Raw genomic sequence first — 20,728 nt, forward strand, 5'->3', positions numbered from 1 at the left:
ATTAACTTCAAATTTTCTTCTAAATATTTCAAAAATTAGTTTGGAGGCCAAATTCAGCAGGTGATGGGTTAAATTTCTATATATTATTATTGTGATGAAACATCTCAATTTGGTAACCTTTTAGTCAGTAACATTTAGTAAATAATGCCTACAAACATGAACTACTTTTACTTGTGTAGCATTTGTGGTGCTTTTGGTTTTTTAATTGAAAAATAAGTTAGTAGGCAATATTTTTCATAAAATTCAATCATTTTTTTGTGTTTGTAACATGAAATGATGACTATAAACAAACAATATGCTATACAAAATAACAATTATAAGATTATTTTATTGACATTTTCATGATGATTATGTACAAAACTTGATATGTAATATTTAATTTAGATCTGCAATGATGTGTTCTGAATCTTTTCAGTCATTTCTTTAGTCATATATATTTAGTGCAATAACTTAAATTTTCACAAAATCACAATCAATATTACATCTTCTTTATTTTTTGTAAAATTCTATTGCTGTGTAAGAATACATCAATAAAAAATAATTATACTTTATATCACATAAATTCTAAAATTGAGCATTGAAGAATTATACTTCACCTTCACATTTTATGTTAAGTGATAAAAAAATGAAAAATAAAAATAAATTTTGTATATATAAATATTAAACATCTTATTTATATTATGAAAATAATAACACATCTGTACATCTATAAATCAACAGAACTAAATTTATGTGTTATATCATGTTACAATAATTTCTATAATTAAATATTGAATGAATGATAATGATCTGATGTGTTTATCCCATAGTTAGTGACATGTCATATCTTGTCATGTCTTTTACATCATTTTATACAATCTTTTACATCACTTTATACAGTTCGATTGAATTTCTGTTGCCCCACTGTTATATGGAATTAAGGTCAGACTGAAGTTTTGTACAAATTGATCTGATACTGTGTCCAAATGAGGTAATTGTAGTGTCATCAGCAAACATGTCTGATGTAGAATGTGATAAATGCAAAGGTAAGTCATTAATGTAAATAATGAAAAGGAGAGGGCCTAAAACAGAACCTTGAGGCACACCAGATTTTATATCCTGAGCTTCAGAATATTTTCCAGACACACATACTTGTTGTGAGCGATCACTTAGGTTTGATCTAAACCATGAAATTGAATTTTCATTTATGTTATACAGTTGTAGTTTTTTCAATAATAGGTTATGATTGTTCAAAATAAATGCTTTTGTTAGGCCCAGAAATATAGTCCCTATAAGTTTTTCTTCATTTATTGCACTGATCCAACTGTCAATAATTGAAGTAAGAGCAGTATCGCATGAATAATTTGTGCGAAAGCCAGACTGATTTTGCTGAAAAAGGGAGTTAGTTTCAAGAAATAACTTAAGATGATTGCTTACATATCTTTCTAGAACTTTCGATAGAACTGGTAGTATTGATGTAGGCATGTAATTACTTTTTTCATTTTTGTTGCCCTTTTTATGTATAGGAGTAACTTTTGCTTGCTTAAAGGCAGAAGGAAATAAGCCACTTGATAGACTGAGATTGAATATTTTTTCCAAAGGTTTGGATATAATTTTAGAACTCATTTTAAGATATTTGGCTCCTATACCATCTAGACCAGTTGAATTTCTGATATCAAGATCTTATAGTACTTTGTTTATGAATTGACTTGTTCATTTACAGGTATCTTGAAAGGGCATTTATCCTTTGAATACATTTCAATAAACTCATGCAATTTTATTTCATCTTCATGTGAGCAATATCCAGGTGCCGATTTAAAGATATCAATGAAATAGTCATTGAATACTTCGGCTGTTTTAGTGGGTCTGTTATTTGATTTCCTTCTTCATCTTGAATATACTTTGTTTGGTGATTTGTAGATTTTCCTGATATTTGTTTGAGATTTTTCCACATTTCTTTTGCATTGTGTTTATTGTTATTTATAGTTTCTGAATAGTAAATATTTTTTCGGAATTTGAAATCAGATTTTTAACTTAATTTTTCCAATATTTATATTCTTCATTGTTATTTAATTTCTTAACTTTATCCCTTTGTTTAGAAGCATGAAGAATATCAGGATTGTAGCAGTCTAGAAGATGTGTATGTTTTACACGCTTCTTTTCAAGAGGAGCATGTGCATTTAATACTTGATTGAATAAAGAGTTGAAATAATCCAAAGCATCATCTGGGTCATCATATATTTCTAACACTGACCAAGGCTGCTGTTCAAGAGATTCAAGAAAATATTTTTCATCAAATTGTTTCATATTTCGGTATTAAATAATTTGATGTAAAGGGTCTTTGGTAGCATTTGAGGAGATTTTGCGTGTGAAGCAGATTGGAAAATGAACACTGATTTGATAAATGAGGTACATTGATTTCAGAGATATTGTTAGGGAAATTAGTATATAGATGATCTATAATTGTATTTGATGTTTGAGTTACTCTGGTGGAGTTTTTCAACTAGCTGCCTCAAATTGAAACTGTTAGTGATGTTATTCCAAGAAGTGTTATTAGTAGACATAGTTAATAAATCATAATATTTAAAAGTTAAAATCTCCGGTCAATATGATTTCTTTGTTTTCAATATATATTTTATCTAAAATTTGTTCTCAATATGCATTCCAGTTTGCAGGTGATGATGGTGGCCTATCAATATAGCCAAAAATAAATGTTTTTTGTTGATTGTTTTATATTTCAAGCCAGATAGATTCAATGTCCTCATTTTGTAGATCATTCCGAGGAACACCTGAAAAAATTTCATTTACATATAAAATAAGTCCACCGCCATTTGTTTTCCTGTCCTTGCGAAACATTTGGTAACCTTTAAGCTCAAATTCACTGTGTTCAAAAATGTCTCACAAAGCCCAATAATATCCAAATAAGAATGAATATGTAACAAGATTTTTAATTCATCAAGTTTTGGATAGAGATAATGAATGTTAAGATGGAAACTTAATTCCTTGCTTTGATAGAAAGTTTGTGTCTTTAGAGCTTAAGTGTATGGTTTGCTCTGTAGCATTATTATCTTTTGCATTTTCACTATTTTGGTAATGGTTTTCAATATTTACACTATCTACATTAAAATTGGCATTGGAAGATTTTTCACTTTCAGGATGGATTGTTGTCAGATTTGTCTGCTGTTCAAGTAGGAAGTCACAGTGACTGTTTTCTATCTTTGAAGTGGTGGATAAGTGTACATCCATGGGGGTAAGCTCCGCGTCGCAGTTGGATGATTGAAGTGTGGGAAACCCTAATGCCTGGTTTGTCTCATGTGTGGTTGGTACTGCGGTGATCTGTATGGACGACTGGCCTGACGAAAATTTCCTGGTGTTTTCCTTGGGTTGATGACGAGTACTTGTCTTATTGTGGCCTTGATTTGTTTAGCAAAAACTGCAGCTAGATGAAGTTAGAGTATTTAAAGTGATTGGTCTGTCTGCTGATATTTCAATAAGGAATTTGTGTGATCAATAAAGGTCATATATCTTTCATTACAGAGTTTCCTCAATAGTTCATTTGTATTTCTTACCTTTTCTACGTATGACATATCTGTTTTCATTGGTAATATTGAGAAGACCACGTACTATTTTAGCTTGTGCGTTGTTTTGTTTCAAAAGATCTGTCAATTCAAGGAACTGTTGCTTTACTTCCTCTGGTTGATCACCATGTAATATGTTGTTGATGCCAAGTTAAATAAGATAAAATAAGATATAACTCTGATGAGCCGTAATTATCGAGTAAAAACCGGAGTCATTTAGGAATAAACGTTAAATGTTGTTTTCTTCTTCTTTACGTTCTCAAATATAAAAGAAAGGAATGTAAAAGATTTATTACCCTGTTCTGCATGTTAAAACATTATAAGTAACGTACTGTGGCATTTCAATAACAATTAAAAGATTGTTTAGTACAAAAAGGCAAAATTGTATTAAATACTCTCAACGGCGATGCGTTGCTACTATTAGAATGTCTTAAGACACCGAGCATTGTCCCCATTGTGATGATTAGAACAATATATACTGAATTCGAAGGACGTCGACGCACTTTTATTAAGTCCACAATCGTGCTAACGGGTTCCATTCCTTTTATACTTCATTCAGAATGCCAGACCGGTCGATTTTGTGGCAATAGCGACAACGAGAAAAAAGACCACATGCATTGCAATTTAACATTTTACTATGAATTAATGAATTTAAAGTATGAGGATTTCATATATATGCAGTTGCGCTTACGCGCTTACATTTATAGCTCAAAATATTTTTTAACTCTTTGGTTTTTGGTGTCTTGACAACAATTAATTTTTCACTGTCATTTTCATAGAGTGTTTTATAATTATCATTAGCCTATGCACAAATGCAATATGTTCCGACCAGGTAGTACTTGCCACCCGCAATTGGTAAATACTTTACGTTAATTTCATTTCTTTGAGTAAATAACAGTTGTCTCCCTTAGTACAAAATACTCTTTTCAAAGAAGAATTTTCACAACTTTGGAAACAGCACGTGTAAATTTTAGTATTTTGTAATTTAACTAAAATATGGGACGACCAAAGAAAAAGGTGATCTATATTTGTCTTAAATAAGTATACATTCATATTTACATTTTATTTAGTTCGTCCTGATTTTTTTCATTATTTCATTACTTGAAAATTTTAGGCAGAAATTATTTTTATTTCAGCATCAAAGTGGTGCTGCAACTGCCTTCATCACCAGAACTAAAGCTGTCAAACGACTTCAAATATCGCTGAAAGACTTTAGGTAAATTGGTTACTGCTAAATATTTCTAGAAATTTCCACATTGGTGCTTTAAATATGACTTTGCTTTGAAATATTTTTGCTTCTAGGCAAAGCAACGTCATATTGAAATTGCTCAAAAACCCATATCCCTGTTTCTCTTATTCTCGGGGTTTCTCGTATTCTCGTGGAATCATTAAAACGGATGGAAGCCACGCTCGCGACTTCCGTCGATATCCGAAAACATGTCTATTTAGCAGAGCATTTGGTAGACAGACGTTTCACTATTGAGACGGTTCACACCAAGACGTTTCACTCCCAAATGGGAGTGAAACGTCTTGAAGACATTTCACTCCCATTTTATACCAAAATTATTTTGATACGTATGATATACTACAAATGGACCTTAATTTTACTAAAAAATGAAAGTTTGTATGTCATAATTGTTAAAATTTTATTTTTGTATTTTTTACTTTATAAGAGAGATCTTTGATCTAATATCTTTTCAGATATTTATTCTTATTTAGGGAAGGATATCATATATGACCAATTTAATTGTATGAAAGTTGCAGTTCTCTAAAGATGTTAATGATAATAATTAATAATGATTTTCTTTGCATTAAGTATATTTTTATATCAATAAGTAAAAAAATCTGTAGATAATCTTACATTATATATTAAATATGATTATCTGATTAAATATTATTTTATTTTTGTTATAATTTATAACCAAAACTTATGGAGGAGTTTCTGTTTCCATGACTTTGGTTTTAATTGGCTGAACATTGTCTAAAAATATTTCGATGGTCCAATAAACAACTAATTAATAACTGTTGATGCTAAAGTGCAATATTTATACAACTAATTTAATAGTGATGTCAACTGTTAATTGATGGTCTCAGTGTTTATACAACTAATTAGGTGATGAGATTACTGTTAACACCATAATTACCTAAGTTTGTTTAATGGCTACTGTTCAATAAATTGATACAGAAATAATTTAAAAGAATAATTAATTTTATGCACATTTTCTGCATTTCATTGATAAATATATTTACAAAAAAACTAATAAATATATTTCATATATTGATTTTATTTAATTACTGTACTGATAGTGGTTTCAATATTCAAACTGGTACTTACAATGTGTCTTTGTTGTTCATGAACATTTTCATTTTGTTATTCTATTATCTTTCTTGATTTATTATAAATAGAATTTTTATTATGTTGTTACTGTTATAATAAAAACGTTATTTCAGACATTTGTCTTTCATTTATACCTCTTATCATTCAAACCATATTTAAATGAGTATAATGATAATCTTCTAATAATTCATCATAATTATGTCCTCATTGAAACCAACATTTTTACTCATAATAATTAACAGGAATTCTTCAAAACACTGTTTAAATGGAACAAAATTCACATTTCTGAGCTGATACTATACTTATTACAGTATAGATCATAATTATTTACATTTTCTCTTATATTTCAGAAAAATTATACTTTTATAATCATTCTTCAAATTCATAAATTCTTCTTAACGATACTCTCAAATTCAACAAAATGAATCATTAAATTGAATTTCCCCGTCATAATGAAAATAAATTTTCTTAATAAAAACATATAAAAAATGGGAGTGAAACGTCCATAAAATTGACAAAATGGGAGTGAAACGTCTAGGTGTGAACCGTCTTGGGAGTGAAACGTCTCAATAGTGAAATGTCTTGGGAGTGAAACGTCTGACATTCAGAGCATTTCATCTCCATTAAAAAAATAAAAGAAATGCGGCAAAAACAGATAAAAAACAAAAAAAACTGTGGAAATAATCGTAAAATCCAGAAAATATAATTCAATTTATCAATTTCCCCCAAAAAATCATCAGTTTTCTAGTTTTTTCCATGTTGCAGAAACCTGTAGTGGTTCTCTGACGCAAGACGCTTCAAATGACGGTCTCATACTACTATTTATACAATACAGCTCAAAATATTTGTTCCACGAATAGATAGTATAAAAAAGATATGAACTCTAATTAAAAACCAATAATGAAACATTGTTTGTCCTAAACACATTTCATTTTTGACAACTGCAACGGAAAACAGTAGTATCCATTGTTAAATGCTCATATAACTAATAAGTAACTAATAAATAAACGTAAACTTAATATATATTAGAGAGATTATGTAAATAACAACACTAAATGGAGTTCAAACTATTTTTGGAACAATCAAAATCATTTGATACCAAAGAGGCGTCAATATGATCCTAAAAGTTTGATATGGCCTGCCAAGCTGTTATTAAAAGACAATAAAATTACAGATTTAGGTCATTTAACACTTAATTAGGTGTGGCACTAATGATTTGAACTGGTATGTAGAATAAAATCATCACATAGCGACCAGCCTTAACAACCAATCAAATTCCACGAGAATACGAGAAAGCACATGCTTCACATAGAGGGTGAAGGTCAGTATATACAAGCAGAAATATCTTTAGTTTTGCTTACAGTTACGATCTTTCTTTCTTTGTATTTTGTTAATAAGGTATTTCTCTGTGTATCAGGCTAAAAATACTGTAACAGAATGTTTTATAAATATATTGCAACCAAGTTTAGTCCTTAACCCCCCGAGAATACGAGAAAACAGGATAGTATGTTCCCGAAGTAAATTGGGTGAAATGAAAAAACGCTTGAATTAGCTTAAAAATACATTAATTTTGACCTATTCTTGAACAATATCATAAAATAAATACCTTTTAAAAAATAATTAAACTATCATGATTTAATCCTCTTATTTAATTAAATTACTTATACAGGCTCAGCTGATAAACAAATGGCTGTCACACAGTGCGCGAAATATGATTGGCTAACTCAGATGCAAGAATTTTTAATCAGTCAAAAGTTTCAAACGAAATATTTTGAATTAAATATTTGCTTATGCACCGTCGGTGTGTACGAATATATTTTTCCATTCAAAAATTTAAATCAAGTTTTAAAACGCTTTACCTAACCAGTATGGCCGATAGGCAAAACTACATTGATGTTCATATTTTATTTTAAATTGATACCTATTGAGTTTGTGTTAATGACCAGGCCTCGACATTAGCGGTGGTCCGTTGGTCCGAGACCACTTGATTTTGACAAGGACCACCTAATTTTAAAACCCACTGGTCCGTCGGACCACTTGAATTTTCTGGTTGATGCAAGGCTCATTTGGGAGAATGGCAATTTGGTCAAAAACATGTTATATAATTTTGTTTAAAATATATGTCCGATGTACATGTATATGGTTCATTAATCTCTGATTAGTTAAAGAAGTTCTTAAGTCATCAATAACTTTCATTTTAAGTCGCTAAAATTTTGTTTATGCGAGTTAAAAAAGTTAAGAGTTTGTGATATAAATTTAGGTACAAAATTCATTCAAATGGTGCTAGTAATTATGCATCGTCTGATAACCACGGCGGAACCATTAACATTTATGTTATGTTACATGTAAATCAACCGTGAGTATCCGATGATGGTAATTATATGATATTGGATAAACTTAAATTTCAGATACTTGAATAACGGCAGCAAACGAAAGGAACTTGAAAAATACATCTAGTAATTCTATGCTATTTATCTTTATTTTAACTGTTTAACGATAAGAGATCTGTTTCTTCTAGAGTTGAAATTATTTTAAAAGGTTAAAAATACCCAATGTCAAAAATGAATATCAACCAACAAGCAACAGGGAGGTAAAATTCTGTAATATAAATCTGTGAGAAAAATAAGATAAGTTATAGTAAATAATAACATTGTCATTATTTTAATAATTTAGATATTTCCTTGTTTTCAAAGACAAAAATAAGATAATTTATTAGTTCCTTTAAAAATGTTAATCTGTAAAAGATGCTATATTATTATCATGATTATAAGACGTACCGCGTATCAGCAATGAATATTTGAATAACAGTAAGAAAATAACAGACACAAATGGCATCACTATTCCTTAACTTGAGTTGAGAGAGAAATCACTTTAATATAAAAGTTAACATAAATAAAAGCTCTGTTGTGTATCTTTGACTGAGATAAAAACAAATAAACAAATAACTCTATGATAAAATACCTACTGACTTGCTCTCACTTTTCTGATTAGATGAAAACTATATATCTAAAAATATCTGATTTCTTTAAAGATTAATAATACATCTTTGTCATAAAGTTTAAACATTTTTTTCTACATTTGCAGTAAAAAGATATAATAATAATAACTGACCACCTGACTTCTGGAAGGACCACCTAACTTTCAAATCTAGTGGTCCGGCGTACCACCTGCTTAAAAAAGTTAGTGTCAAGGCCTGATGACTGAGCATGAAGTTGAAAGAAAATTTAGACATTAGACATTTTTTTATTTTGTTTATGAACCTACGTGTTTGAGCAATAACTATTAGACGTAAACTTTAACAAGCCTGTAATGTCTGATATATTGAACTATCTGCTAAAGTGTTCTGCTTATCTTGAAACACTTTCCCTGTACAGATGATGATTTATATCTCTCAGATACTTCAGATTTATTTTGTTGTTTTAAATTACCTTCTTGCAAGAATTAGATGGTGGCAAAATCCTTGACAAAAGAAGTCACATAATAAAGGAAAAGCATTAATTACATTTCACAAGCCAAAATCAAGGAGTAAAGGACTCCCAAACTTCCACTAATGTATGCTCTGTATATAGTAGGCTCATTCTGTATATGCACTATTTGCCTGTAGACTACTATATGGTTTAGTATAAAGTATGGATAACTGAATTTTCTGTTAACATCATAATTTTCCCCAAAATTGACTTTTTTCTTATCCCCCTACTAGGGTCCAGCATCTTCCCCTTTCCCTAAAAAAAGAAAACCTGGGCCTTATCCAGAAAATTGTCACTATTTTTCAAGAAATATGAAACTCCTCTATGTTTAAATTTTATCTGGTCTTCAATGTTCCCTGACACTACACCTTTTGTGCTGATGATTTCTCAATTTTCTGTTCTGCATTTTGTCACATGGAATAAACAATCAAGGTCAATTTGTTGTACATAGTAATATCAACTAAGCAGTATACATGTATACACCCTCACAGTTAGTGTTACACACAGTAGGGGCGAGGTGTTGCTTTGTTTTATCAACTTGATAATGAAATTTTTTGTCTTCCTGTAGAATATGCTCATGAATGTATGTAAAAATTTCAGACGACTATGTATATTGAAGGGGATTTACCCAGTTGAGCCACTTCACAGAAAGAAAGCTGGCAAAGGAAGTACCTCAAACAGAACATACTACTTTAACAAAGATATACAGTTCTTACTTCATGAACCACTCATCAATAAATTCAGAGAGTTTAAGGTAAAGTCATAACTGTGAAAGTAATAAGGGTTTAAGGCAGTCTTGACCCTAAATACACAAACTGTGGTGCCAAAATGTGGCACCATTCCCCTTCCCAAAAGATGTACATTTTTCCCCCCATTTTTAAAAAATATTCCTCAAAATTTTGAAATTTGCTTTCTGTAAACTAAAATATGTAAAACTGAACCTCATTTAGTAATTTCACTATTGTTTGTGCTGGCTATATTCTCTCAAAAACAGGGCAAGAGTACATTATTCTTGTATATCATCTGCAAATTTACCCAAAATCTATAGATTTATAGATCTGTATTTTAAGCATTTTCTTTCAGATTTATATCACAAATAAATTATCTTTTCATTTTTCAAAAACCTTTGGAATGTAGAGCATGACTTACACATGTATGTAACACATGTTGTACAGTATTATAGAATCTTTCATAATTTGTATTTTCTTTCAGCATTTTATGAGAAGACTGAAGAAAGCATATGGCAGAAAAAATTTGAATGCTGCAGCTAGAATAAAGAAGAATAGACCTAAATACAAACTTGATCATATTGTCAAAGAAAGGTAGATTCCTTGTTTATAATGTTAGCATGACTGATGCATTAAAAATACAAGATTATTATTCTTATTTGAAAACTTGTGTCGACATAAAAATTTAAATCTTGGAACACTTATTGACATGAATACTTGAAATTCTATTGACAAGAGCACTTTAAAAGTAATAAATATTTTTTTTTTTAAAAAACAAGAAAAAATGTCTTGGTCTAAATAATGTGTTACAATTGAATAGAATTGAAGTCTCTTCATTTATGCATCTAAAGCAGCAGTATTTTAATTTTTAATGCAAGATTTATATGAATTTCTCTACTTTTGTGCTTGTAGATAATAAGCAGCATGGCCTTTTTTTATTATACAATTTTTAAGAGAGAAAGTATATTTTTAAAATAGTTGCATACAATGTAGAAACTAGAGGTACATGTCTACCATTTCAGATATCCATCATTTATTGATGCAGTAAGAGATTTAGATGATTGTTTATCAATGGTGTTTCTTTTCTCAACATTTCCTCAAACAAACGTCACTGACTGGAGGTTTATACAGTTGTGTCGTAGACTTACTGTAGAGTTCATGCATTATGTCATTGCCTCACAGTCTCTAAGAAAAGTAAGTATATTGTTGTATAGTGAGAAACTAACATTACATTGTAAGTTATGGTCACGATTTTGAATTATAAACAGTATCTTTGAGGTTGAAAAATCTAAAATATATCACACTGTTCCAATTTATCTTTAGCTCATCTGTATCAAAGAAAAAGTCAAGCTGTCATGATCACTGCTTCATCATTGCCAACAAAGCTGTTGTTGTTGTCATACAAAACCTGTCATGTTGCCCTTTATTCAAACAAGTATCAAAACTAAGTATCAAAACTTAGTAATCAAAGCTGCAGTTGTAAAATAAGGGGCATTGTTAAAGCAATATTTTTAAGAGTATGTCCCTTGTTAACTTAGAATATTTCTTGAAATTGGTTTTGGATAGGTATTGACCTAACAAATGAGTGTTAACTTCGGATGGGTTGCTCTTGTTTTGCAGTATAATGAAGGAAAATGTATGTTCTTCTCTAAAAACTCTTATTGATAAGTTGACTATTGATTTCTTTCAGATTTTTATTTCAATAAAAGGTATATATTACCAAGCAGAAATAATGGGTCAGATAGTGACATGGGTTACACCACACAAAGTTGGCTTTGTTGTAAGTATTGTAATTTTTCATAAGTTGATGCTTGTTCTTGGCCGAGTGGTTAACGCTGTTGACTTTAAACCACTTGCCCCTCATTGCTGTGGGTTTGAAATCCTGATTGAATTTGGATTCTTTCATGTGAGGAAGCTATCCTGCTAGCTTGCGAACATTGGTGGGTCTACTCAGGTGCCTGTTTGTGCCTGAAATAATGCACAGAGGGGCACCTGAGGTCTTCCAACTCACAATATGACTTATTTGATGTTATTGATGTTAAATACAAACATGTTGTTATGATGTAAATGGATAGCATGAAATGTAGTAAATGAACCTTCATTTACATTATGCTTTTGTGATGTTTTTCAATGATTCATTTTCTTAATCTCAGAATGCCTTGCTTTCATGTTTCTGAGATAAAAGTTGTTTGTATAATATCTGCTATATGATAGCTTACACTTGATCTACCAAGCGTGTACAGTTCTATAATGCTGTATAAGACACAAGTTTTCTGTGGCAATTTAATGCTATATTTTCAATTCATTAATGTGGATTAGTACATAATGGTGTAAAAAAGATGATTTGTTTGTTTCCAGCATCCCACTGATGTGGATTATAAAGTTATGAAGACATTTGCAGAGTTTTATACAACACTTCTTGGTTTTGTGAACTTCAAGTTATATAATTCTATCAACTTAAAGTATCCTCCAAAGGTAAGAATATATATCATATAAATTATCCCTGCCACCTTGGGGATGTAGAAATAGTAGTGGAATGGCAGGCAATTCTGTACATTCCACATTCTCTGTATTGTGGGATCAACACAGTGGTTTTATCTGTGGGACAAAATCGCTTTTAGAGATACCAGTAGCTGAACCTGCAATGCAGTCAGTGTTTATTCTAGGAATTGAAAAATAGGGGTGATTTTCCCCCCTCTATTTAAAAAAAAGGGGCGATTTTCAAAATCAAGGGGTGCCAAAATAAACTGCCAATGTTAAATCGTCTGCATTAAGGCGTTATTTATTTAAGGCAGCAGAAGTTGTCCCCCCTTAATTTTTAAACGAAAACAAATTATTACAGAACTGCCGCGATTGATTATAAAGGGATTGACAATACAAACAATCGACCTATCTTTCACGTCTAGATCGTAGCCAAGCTAGGAATTGCCTCGTTTTTCTTGATTATTTACTACACTAAAATGGCGCCCAACTGTCAGACCGAGCACACTAGTTCAGGTTGGTACGGAACATTCTGTTAATTTCCGTCAACTCACGTAACCAGTACCATACGGTACTAAATTACTATAATTAGCTTACAGTTAACTCCCTTCCGTTTCCGATGTAAATGTAAACAAAACAACCAAATATAATGCGGGATGGAAGTTTTACGATTTTATTAACTTTTTTATAGATGCGCGATTTTCACGCACATGATTTTGAATTGTGCGCGATCTGTGAAATACTAGCGTGAATCGCGCAATCGCGCGTCCTAGAATAGACACAGTGCAGTGGAATAAATTGGAATTTTGTTATCTAATTGAACCCTATAGGGTGAGGATCTTACCTGGGCTTTGCTGGTCCTAAAGTCAATATTCCAACTACTTTCCCAGATAATAGTAATTGCGGGGTTATAAATGATTGGTACATTAAACACAGTAAAGGATTGGAGAAATGTTTAATTGTGAGAAACACTTGGGTTAATTTAAGTAGTTTAAATTTACGATGTTCATATAATTTATGTACACACTTCTGTCAATTTATGAAATTCATTTTCTTTTCCAAATTAATTAATTTTTGCTTAATTATTAATTTGTAATAAAAATGTTTGACATGTGATCTGGCCATGTAGAAACAGTTGTTTGAAATAATATAACATTTGCCTTGTGACTTCGGTGATATAAGTCTACAACAGTTTATACTGTCAGAGTTATATAACCTGTCAGACATCTTGATTACTTATAACTTTATAATTTTAGGTGAAGAAGTTACATTTGATTTTTCCTTTTTTTATTTCATTGCCTGTTTAAATTAAAGAGTAAATCTTCATACATTTGAGAATGAAGTGCCCTTTACTTACAGAGTGAGTGCATACTTTAGAATAAGTTTAGTTGTTATGTAATGATTTATTCACTAGATATTCAGCCATTCAACAAATGCCATGAATTGTTGACCAGTATCAGTGATTGATTTATTGATGAATGTATTTTGTATGAGGTTGGTTGGTTGGTCAGCCAGTTGGTTGATCACACATTCATATATTAACATTTGTTTTCTTGTTTGGTTTCAGTTACTGCTGGACAGTGAAGAGGAGAAAGCTGGGGACCAGCCACAGAAATCTCTGGTCACACCAGAAAATACACAAAAGTCAAAGAAAAAAGGCAAACAAAATCCAAGACAAGAAGCAAAACTAAATAGATTTGTTGAGAAAGAAACTTTTGAAGAGGTATATACAGATCTTTCTAATTTTTAAAGACACCTCATAAATCCTATTAATTGGATAAAGTTATATGCTGTTCTTTCAACAGTTGTAAAACCAGGTGGTTAACTTGAAATTGTCAGTAATTTATTTTCTTATTTAACCAATAGCTTGCTGGATCCATGAAATGGATTTGGCTAGCTTTAGAGTTTGGAACAGCTCATTAAAAGTTAAAGGGATTTCAATTTCAAATAGAAATTGAGCAGTATAGTTTGGTAGTGAAAGCTAATTACTTTGTGTTTCAGCAGATTAATGTTTAAGTTTTGAAGCATTGTGTATTATATAAACCTTACTTATTTCAGAGATTATCAGCATTGACACAGTCATTAAAAACTATAGGATCTACAGTAGATGATGAGGTCCAATTAGATCATTTCCCATCCTCAGAGGTATTAATAATGCTATTTATTTATAGATATTCATTTAAATGTTTTTTTCCTTTGATTATAAATTTTAAAATTTTCTGGCTTGTCAAGGGTTAATTAAACAATGAAGTGCATCTTCGGTATTGGAGCACATTGTCTCCTGTGACAGTGCTTGTATGCTGAAATAATCGTCTTGTGCATGAGTCCATATTCAGGGTTCCTTGAAAATGCAAAATTGGCCTTGAAAAATCCTTGAAAAGTGCTTAAATTAAGACTAAATATTTTTGTTTGAACCCTGATACTGCTTAATGAAACAGCTTATTCATAGAATATACATTATATAAAATGAATGATATGGTCAATATAATACTGAAATATATTAATGAGATACAGTCAAGTAGTAGTGTAGAAAGCTCATTGATTGTTAGAGAAAGCAAAATAAAACTAATAAAGCTACTGAATATTTTCAAAAAGCCCTACCAGTTACTGTAGACACAATTTACCAATGGTATGAAAGGTAAATGTTTTTAACATTTTTAAGTCTTTATCAAATAATATAAAATGAAGATGTTTGTAGTTGAAATGCATCATTGTATATTTTGATCAAATATTATAGAAAATATTGCAGGACGAGGGTGGTACTATGGTACATATTTGTCAATGCTGCATTCCAATATACCAGAATCACCTTTATACATAAACGTTATCTTGAAAGGTGTGATATATCATAATGAACAAACACATTCTTGCTCATTTTCCTGATTGTAACTAAAATTTTGTATTCAATATTTATTCAATTAATATGAATACTAAGCAATAAGAGGTAAATTTCTTCAAGTTATATATGTCTTATCTAGACAGAGAATCCTGATGGTATAGAACAGGCCAAGTTAGAGATGGAAAAGATGACAAAGTTCCAGAATCTTTTCAAAGGCCTTAAATTTTTCCTGAATAGAGAAGTTCCACGGGAACCTCTTGTCTTTATAATCAGGTATGGTCATATGTTGATTTTCAATTTAAGTTCTTTAATCTGGTTGTTATTCAAGAAATACATTCAGTATTTCCTGTGAAAATAAGTGTATGAAATAAAGGGGGGAAAATGTTCTTTCTGAGTAGGTGGTCTTGGGATACAGCAGTGGTCAGACTAAGTAGATCCCAACTGGTTGCATGAGATGGTTATAGGTATTCATCATACAATTTATTGCAGCTTTGTAAAAAATGAGCATTTTATATATTTGACAAGTGTAGATTCTTGTTTGAGATAGGTGTAGAAGATAGAATACATTCAAGATATAATTGCAGGTCATTTGGGGGAGAAGTATCGTGGCATGAGAGTCAAGCTGTTGGCGCTACCTACCCTGAAACTGATGAAAAAATCACCCATCAGATAGTAGATAGACCATCAATGGAGACACAATTTCTGTCTAGGTTGGTACAAATGTTTACTGGTTATATTCTAATTATACCTACATTGTGTAGGAAGTGGTGCTTTTTGTTCTCCGAAACTTTCTCAAGAGTGTTCATAATTAACAGATTAGCGATCCATATCATCAGTTGAAAAATGTTAAAGTAGGTTGTATTTTCATGCCCACTAATCTGGTCTGGCGTGGCTTTAAACTTGTTTGCAGATGCTTGTAACTTTTGATGTTTGTGTTCAGGGAGCTTATGCATTAATTTTAATTACAGTATTATTTTGAATGTTGTAAATTAATTAGAACAAGGAAATAGTATGGTAGATCCTGACTTCTATAGAAGATATTTATGGGACTTATATTATGCTAGTTTTGTTTATTCTAACATGAATGTATGATGTAATGTTTACAGATATTATGTACAGCCTCAGTGGTTAATAGATTGTGTGAATGCTCAGATGTTACTACCACCAGAGGACTACTTTATAGGCGCAGTATTACCACCCCATTTATCACCATTTGTTAATGAGCAGGAAGGTGATTATGTTCCACCAGAGAAACAAACACTGCTCAACAGACAGAGAGGTATAGACTCTGGTATGTATGTATAATAAATAGGGAGGGAAAGAATGATTTTCTCAGCAATGTTCTTATCTTTATCAAATATTCTCATTTCGACTATATCTCAAAGAAATTGTTTTCTGTCACTTTGATTCTAACAAATACTTGATAATAAAATGTTTCGTTACTAGTACCAGTACTAGTACTTAAAGTTTTAAAAAGTTGTAAAAGAATTGTACTGTTTGTTTAAGATTATGTTATGAAAACATGATAACCAATGAACATAATGTAAATCTATGTTTTTATCTAGCTTTGACTATTATATTACCATTTTACTTTTAATTTAACAAATTTCCCAGCTTTATTTAAGGATATTTTATGCATTGCTACACATTGTATCACCTAACCTCATTATAATGCATTTATTCCATAAACCCTACCTGAAAAGTATTACCTATTTGCTTGCAGGAATAGATGAAGATTCTGAGAATGATGAGGAGTCTGAGAATGATGATGATGATGATGAGCAGTCTGGTGATGATGTGGAGGAGGGAAGTAGTGATGAAGATGATGAAAGTGATGATGATGATGAATCTGAAGATGACGAGGAGTCAGGTAACTAGTTGACATTAACTTATTCTGTGATATTTATTCTTGCATATCAGACTGGCGTTTCTGTTAGTTTTACCCATGCCGGAAATTTCATCTGGCATGGGGGGTTCCAGATGAGTCGTGTGCTGTACAATGGCACGATAAAGATGACGTCATTTTACCGTTATGAATGCTTTTGTAATTCATACGCTGTTGAATGAAAGTAGTTACGGTTGTAATAATATAAATTTTCATTGAAAATAAAGATAAGGAATTTAAAATATAATGGAATATGGTAGAATATGCAAGAAAAAATATCTGACAAATGTTTGCGGTTCGGATCGGAATATCCGTCCCTCGGTCACCCGCCCATGGGCGGGTAACCTCGGGACGGATATTCCGATCCGAACCGCAAAATATGACAGATATTATTATTCTTGTTAGCAAATGTTACGAGGAAATAATGGATATTCTTATTGATATTATGAGGAATTTACTCTATGGTTTTAAGTGACACTAAAAATAACCATGAAGTTGTCATCATTATAGCATTATAAGAAATCACAAAATGAAACTAGCAGACAAGTACTTATATGTTTTTAACACAGCCCAACTAGTCTGTTTTTAAAGCTGACCAGCTAAGGTAATGTATGAAGGGGCACCTGAAGTGTTCCTCTACCAGTTGAGCTGGAAAGGCTCTGTATGACCTGAACAGTGTTGTTTGGATTTAAAATTAAACAAACTGTTCATTGTAATGATCATCATGTTTTCTAGTATGTCTGCTTAAATAAAGTTCCATTATTAATTTGATTTGAACATCTAGTTGTTTATATTAAATGGTTTTATCATTCTGGTTGCAGATGAAGAAACAGTGAAGAGGAAAAGAACATATAAAGAAGAATCAACATCTCCAAAAAAGAAAAAGAAAAAGGTAAGTTGATGTACGGTAATAATACACAGTGTATATAGAGCCTAGTTACTGCTTTTAACAGTTACCCTGGAAGTAGATATTTTAGGCAGACTAAGATTCTTTTAATTCAGTGACAAGTTTGAATTACGTAACCTATTGTCTTATGGAATAACCCTAGTTATCAAGTTTGAATATTTAACTTGAACTAATTTGAAAGAGTACATTGTATCTAAAAAAAATTTAGATTTCCAATAAATGTTTTTCTTGTACATAAATATAGATCCACTCAAGGAAAACACTCTTTTTTTGTGTACCTTTTAAGATAAATAACTATGAGTTATATACTTAGATGTTAATATAATGTCCATATGGAAAGATGAACAGGTCCATATTGGATATTTAGCATGGAAAGGTTTGATATTTTAAGTCTTGTAAACAACTGGAATTTCCAAATTCAAAGTAAGACAAGTTTATTATTACCAGTGCTTTGATAATAAAAAACAAGAAAATTGCTGGACAAAAATATCACAATAAAATATTAACCTTTTAACTTCCTAAATAATTTCAGGATGGAAAATACTGTAGCATATTTTCTAGATATTTTTCTGTTCTATAATAATTACAGGATCAGAACACCAGTACTATGTCGGTGGAGGCCGGGACTATTGAAGAGGAAGACGTAGATAAACGGTTACAACAGCAGACGGCGGAGGAACGGAGGTTAGCAGAGATGATGATACCTAAGAAAAAGAAAAGATTGTACAAAAAAATCATGTATACTAAGAAAAAGAAGACACAAGAGGTAGGCTTAATAGTTAAATAACTTGAGTGATTATTATGGGTGTGGGGGGGGCTTTTGTGACAATGTGGTTAAAGTCACCAACTACTGAAGAAGGTTTAGCTAAGAGTTTTCATCCTACCATGGGTGTTGAACCCTTTCATATGAGACAGCTGGAAGCTGTTTAGCTAGCTTATGAAAGGTTGGTGGTTCTAACCCTTCTCTCATAGACCCGAGATAATGCTTAGAGGGGTATCTACAGGTCGCCATCAACCAGTAATGTCATATTACTGAAACACCTAGATAACCCAAGATTATTTTACATCATAAGTAAATTCAAGGACTTTTTTTCAACAAATATGGTAGATTTTGCCAAGTAAAAATACCTATTTATTCTATGTCATTTTTTACTGGGTAAAATCTATTTGGCAGCATGGCCCTGATTAGGGCTATTCCGTACTAGATAGCCTGTTAATTTTGTTTTTAGCCTTAATACATGTACATGTTCACATGACTTGTCTGCATTTAGGAAAATGGTAGTGAAACATGGAAAGTTGTGTTCTCCTGAAGTTTTAGTAGTATGTATATTGGTCTTATTATTTTGATTCAGCATTAAAAAGATTTGAGATTTTATTTTCAGGCATTAAAGTTGAAACAGAAGAGGCATGCAATAGACAAACAACAAAAATTGGAAAAGAAGAAACAGAAAGTCTGAACAAAAAGCATGTACAATGTGGATTTTGCAAACATTTAATCTGGAAAACCAATGATGAAATCAATGTCTTTAAGTTAGAAAACAATGAAATTACCTATTTAATCTTTGAAATAATTATGAAAATTCGAAAGTGGTCACGAGTGGTCATTACTACCAGTACCAGTAAAATACAGCAATAAACTTCACTTTTAAGTGTTTATATTGAAACTGTTTAGTTTTGAAATTTTTGTGATCAGCAGTGATAGGAAGTTATTTAAGTTATGAAATGTTTCCGTGCTGTCGATTTCAATCATTGGCATAAATGATAAAAAGTTTATTTACAGTAGACTTGCATTGTGCTCAGTATATTAGAAACTATTTGTTTCTTGTCCTAAATTCGGTCAAGGGCATAAAGATTTATTGAGTCATTGTATTTTACGGTGGTGTAAAATCTGGGTAGACAGGCTTTAGTGGCATCAGTTATTAGTAAATGTAAAATGTTTCTGGATGGTGTGTTGGTGGCTAATGAATACAATTAAGATTTTACTGTTCAAGATATTGTTCTGTATATATACTTTAACATTTGTTAAACGATAAATCTATCTTGAATTATTAAATGATTTTATGAAATAGTAACTTTGTTGTCCTTTAGAAAATTTGACCTGCACTTGATACACTCACAAAATTTAGTAACGAAGTTCCATTATTGTTAAAAAAAAATTAGAATTGACCACTAAATGATTTCAGTATCAAAACATAGAAGTTAGTACTATTACCTGTAAACAGTCAAGTCATTCAAGCTTTTTTCTTCTTGTGTAGTTAACTATAAACTTTGGTTTAATTTTACTGCATTTACTATTCATGATTTAAGAAATAAACTGTACCAATTATGCAGTAAGACCAGCATGTAAGCCCTTTATCAAGGACTTGAATTATACCCAGAAAGCCTGGTTGTCCACAGGTAACATCTAGAGTTTAAGAATTATAATAGCAATGAATTTGGAGAAAGTCTTTACTTGGGGGGGGGGGTACATCTTAAACTTCCTACAAACAGCTCTCGAGGTGGCAACAATAAATATCCTTGCTGATG

General features: G+C 31.2%; 1 protein-coding gene across 2 annotated transcripts; it reads left to right on the forward strand.

The window, feature by feature from the left end:
• Nucleotides 1-4,446: 4,446 nt before the first annotated feature.
• Nucleotides 4,447-19,707, forward strand: LOC132743407 (pescadillo homolog). 2 transcript variants are annotated; one of them, XM_060731926.1, is made up of 16 exons: nt 4,447-4,574; nt 4,694-4,773; nt 9,963-10,116; nt 10,575-10,684; nt 11,113-11,284; nt 11,781-11,870; nt 12,449-12,565; nt 14,139-14,294; nt 14,630-14,716; nt 15,550-15,683; nt 15,995-16,120; nt 16,517-16,701; nt 17,134-17,280; nt 18,117-18,187; nt 18,792-18,968; nt 19,585-19,707. In XM_060731926.1, the coding sequence occupies exons 1-16, from the start codon at nt 4,554-4,556 to the stop codon at nt 19,657-19,659; spliced, it is 1,902 nt and encodes a 633-aa protein (XP_060587909.1). In that variant the 5' UTR covers nt 4,447-4,553; the 3' UTR covers nt 19,660-19,707. The 2 variants fall into 2 exon arrangements, with proteins under 2 accessions (XP_060587909.1, XP_060587911.1); XM_060731928.1 differs by having other exon boundaries at nt 16,517-16,689.
• Nucleotides 19,708-20,728: the final 1,021 nt, after the last annotated feature.

This window comes from Ruditapes philippinarum, unplaced genomic scaffold (genome assembly GCF_026571515.1).
Source record: "Ruditapes philippinarum isolate M1 unplaced genomic scaffold, ASM2657151v2 ctg7945_1_1_1_1, whole genome shotgun sequence".
Classification (NCBI taxonomy): Eukaryota; Metazoa; Mollusca; class Bivalvia; order Venerida; family Veneridae; genus Ruditapes; species Ruditapes philippinarum.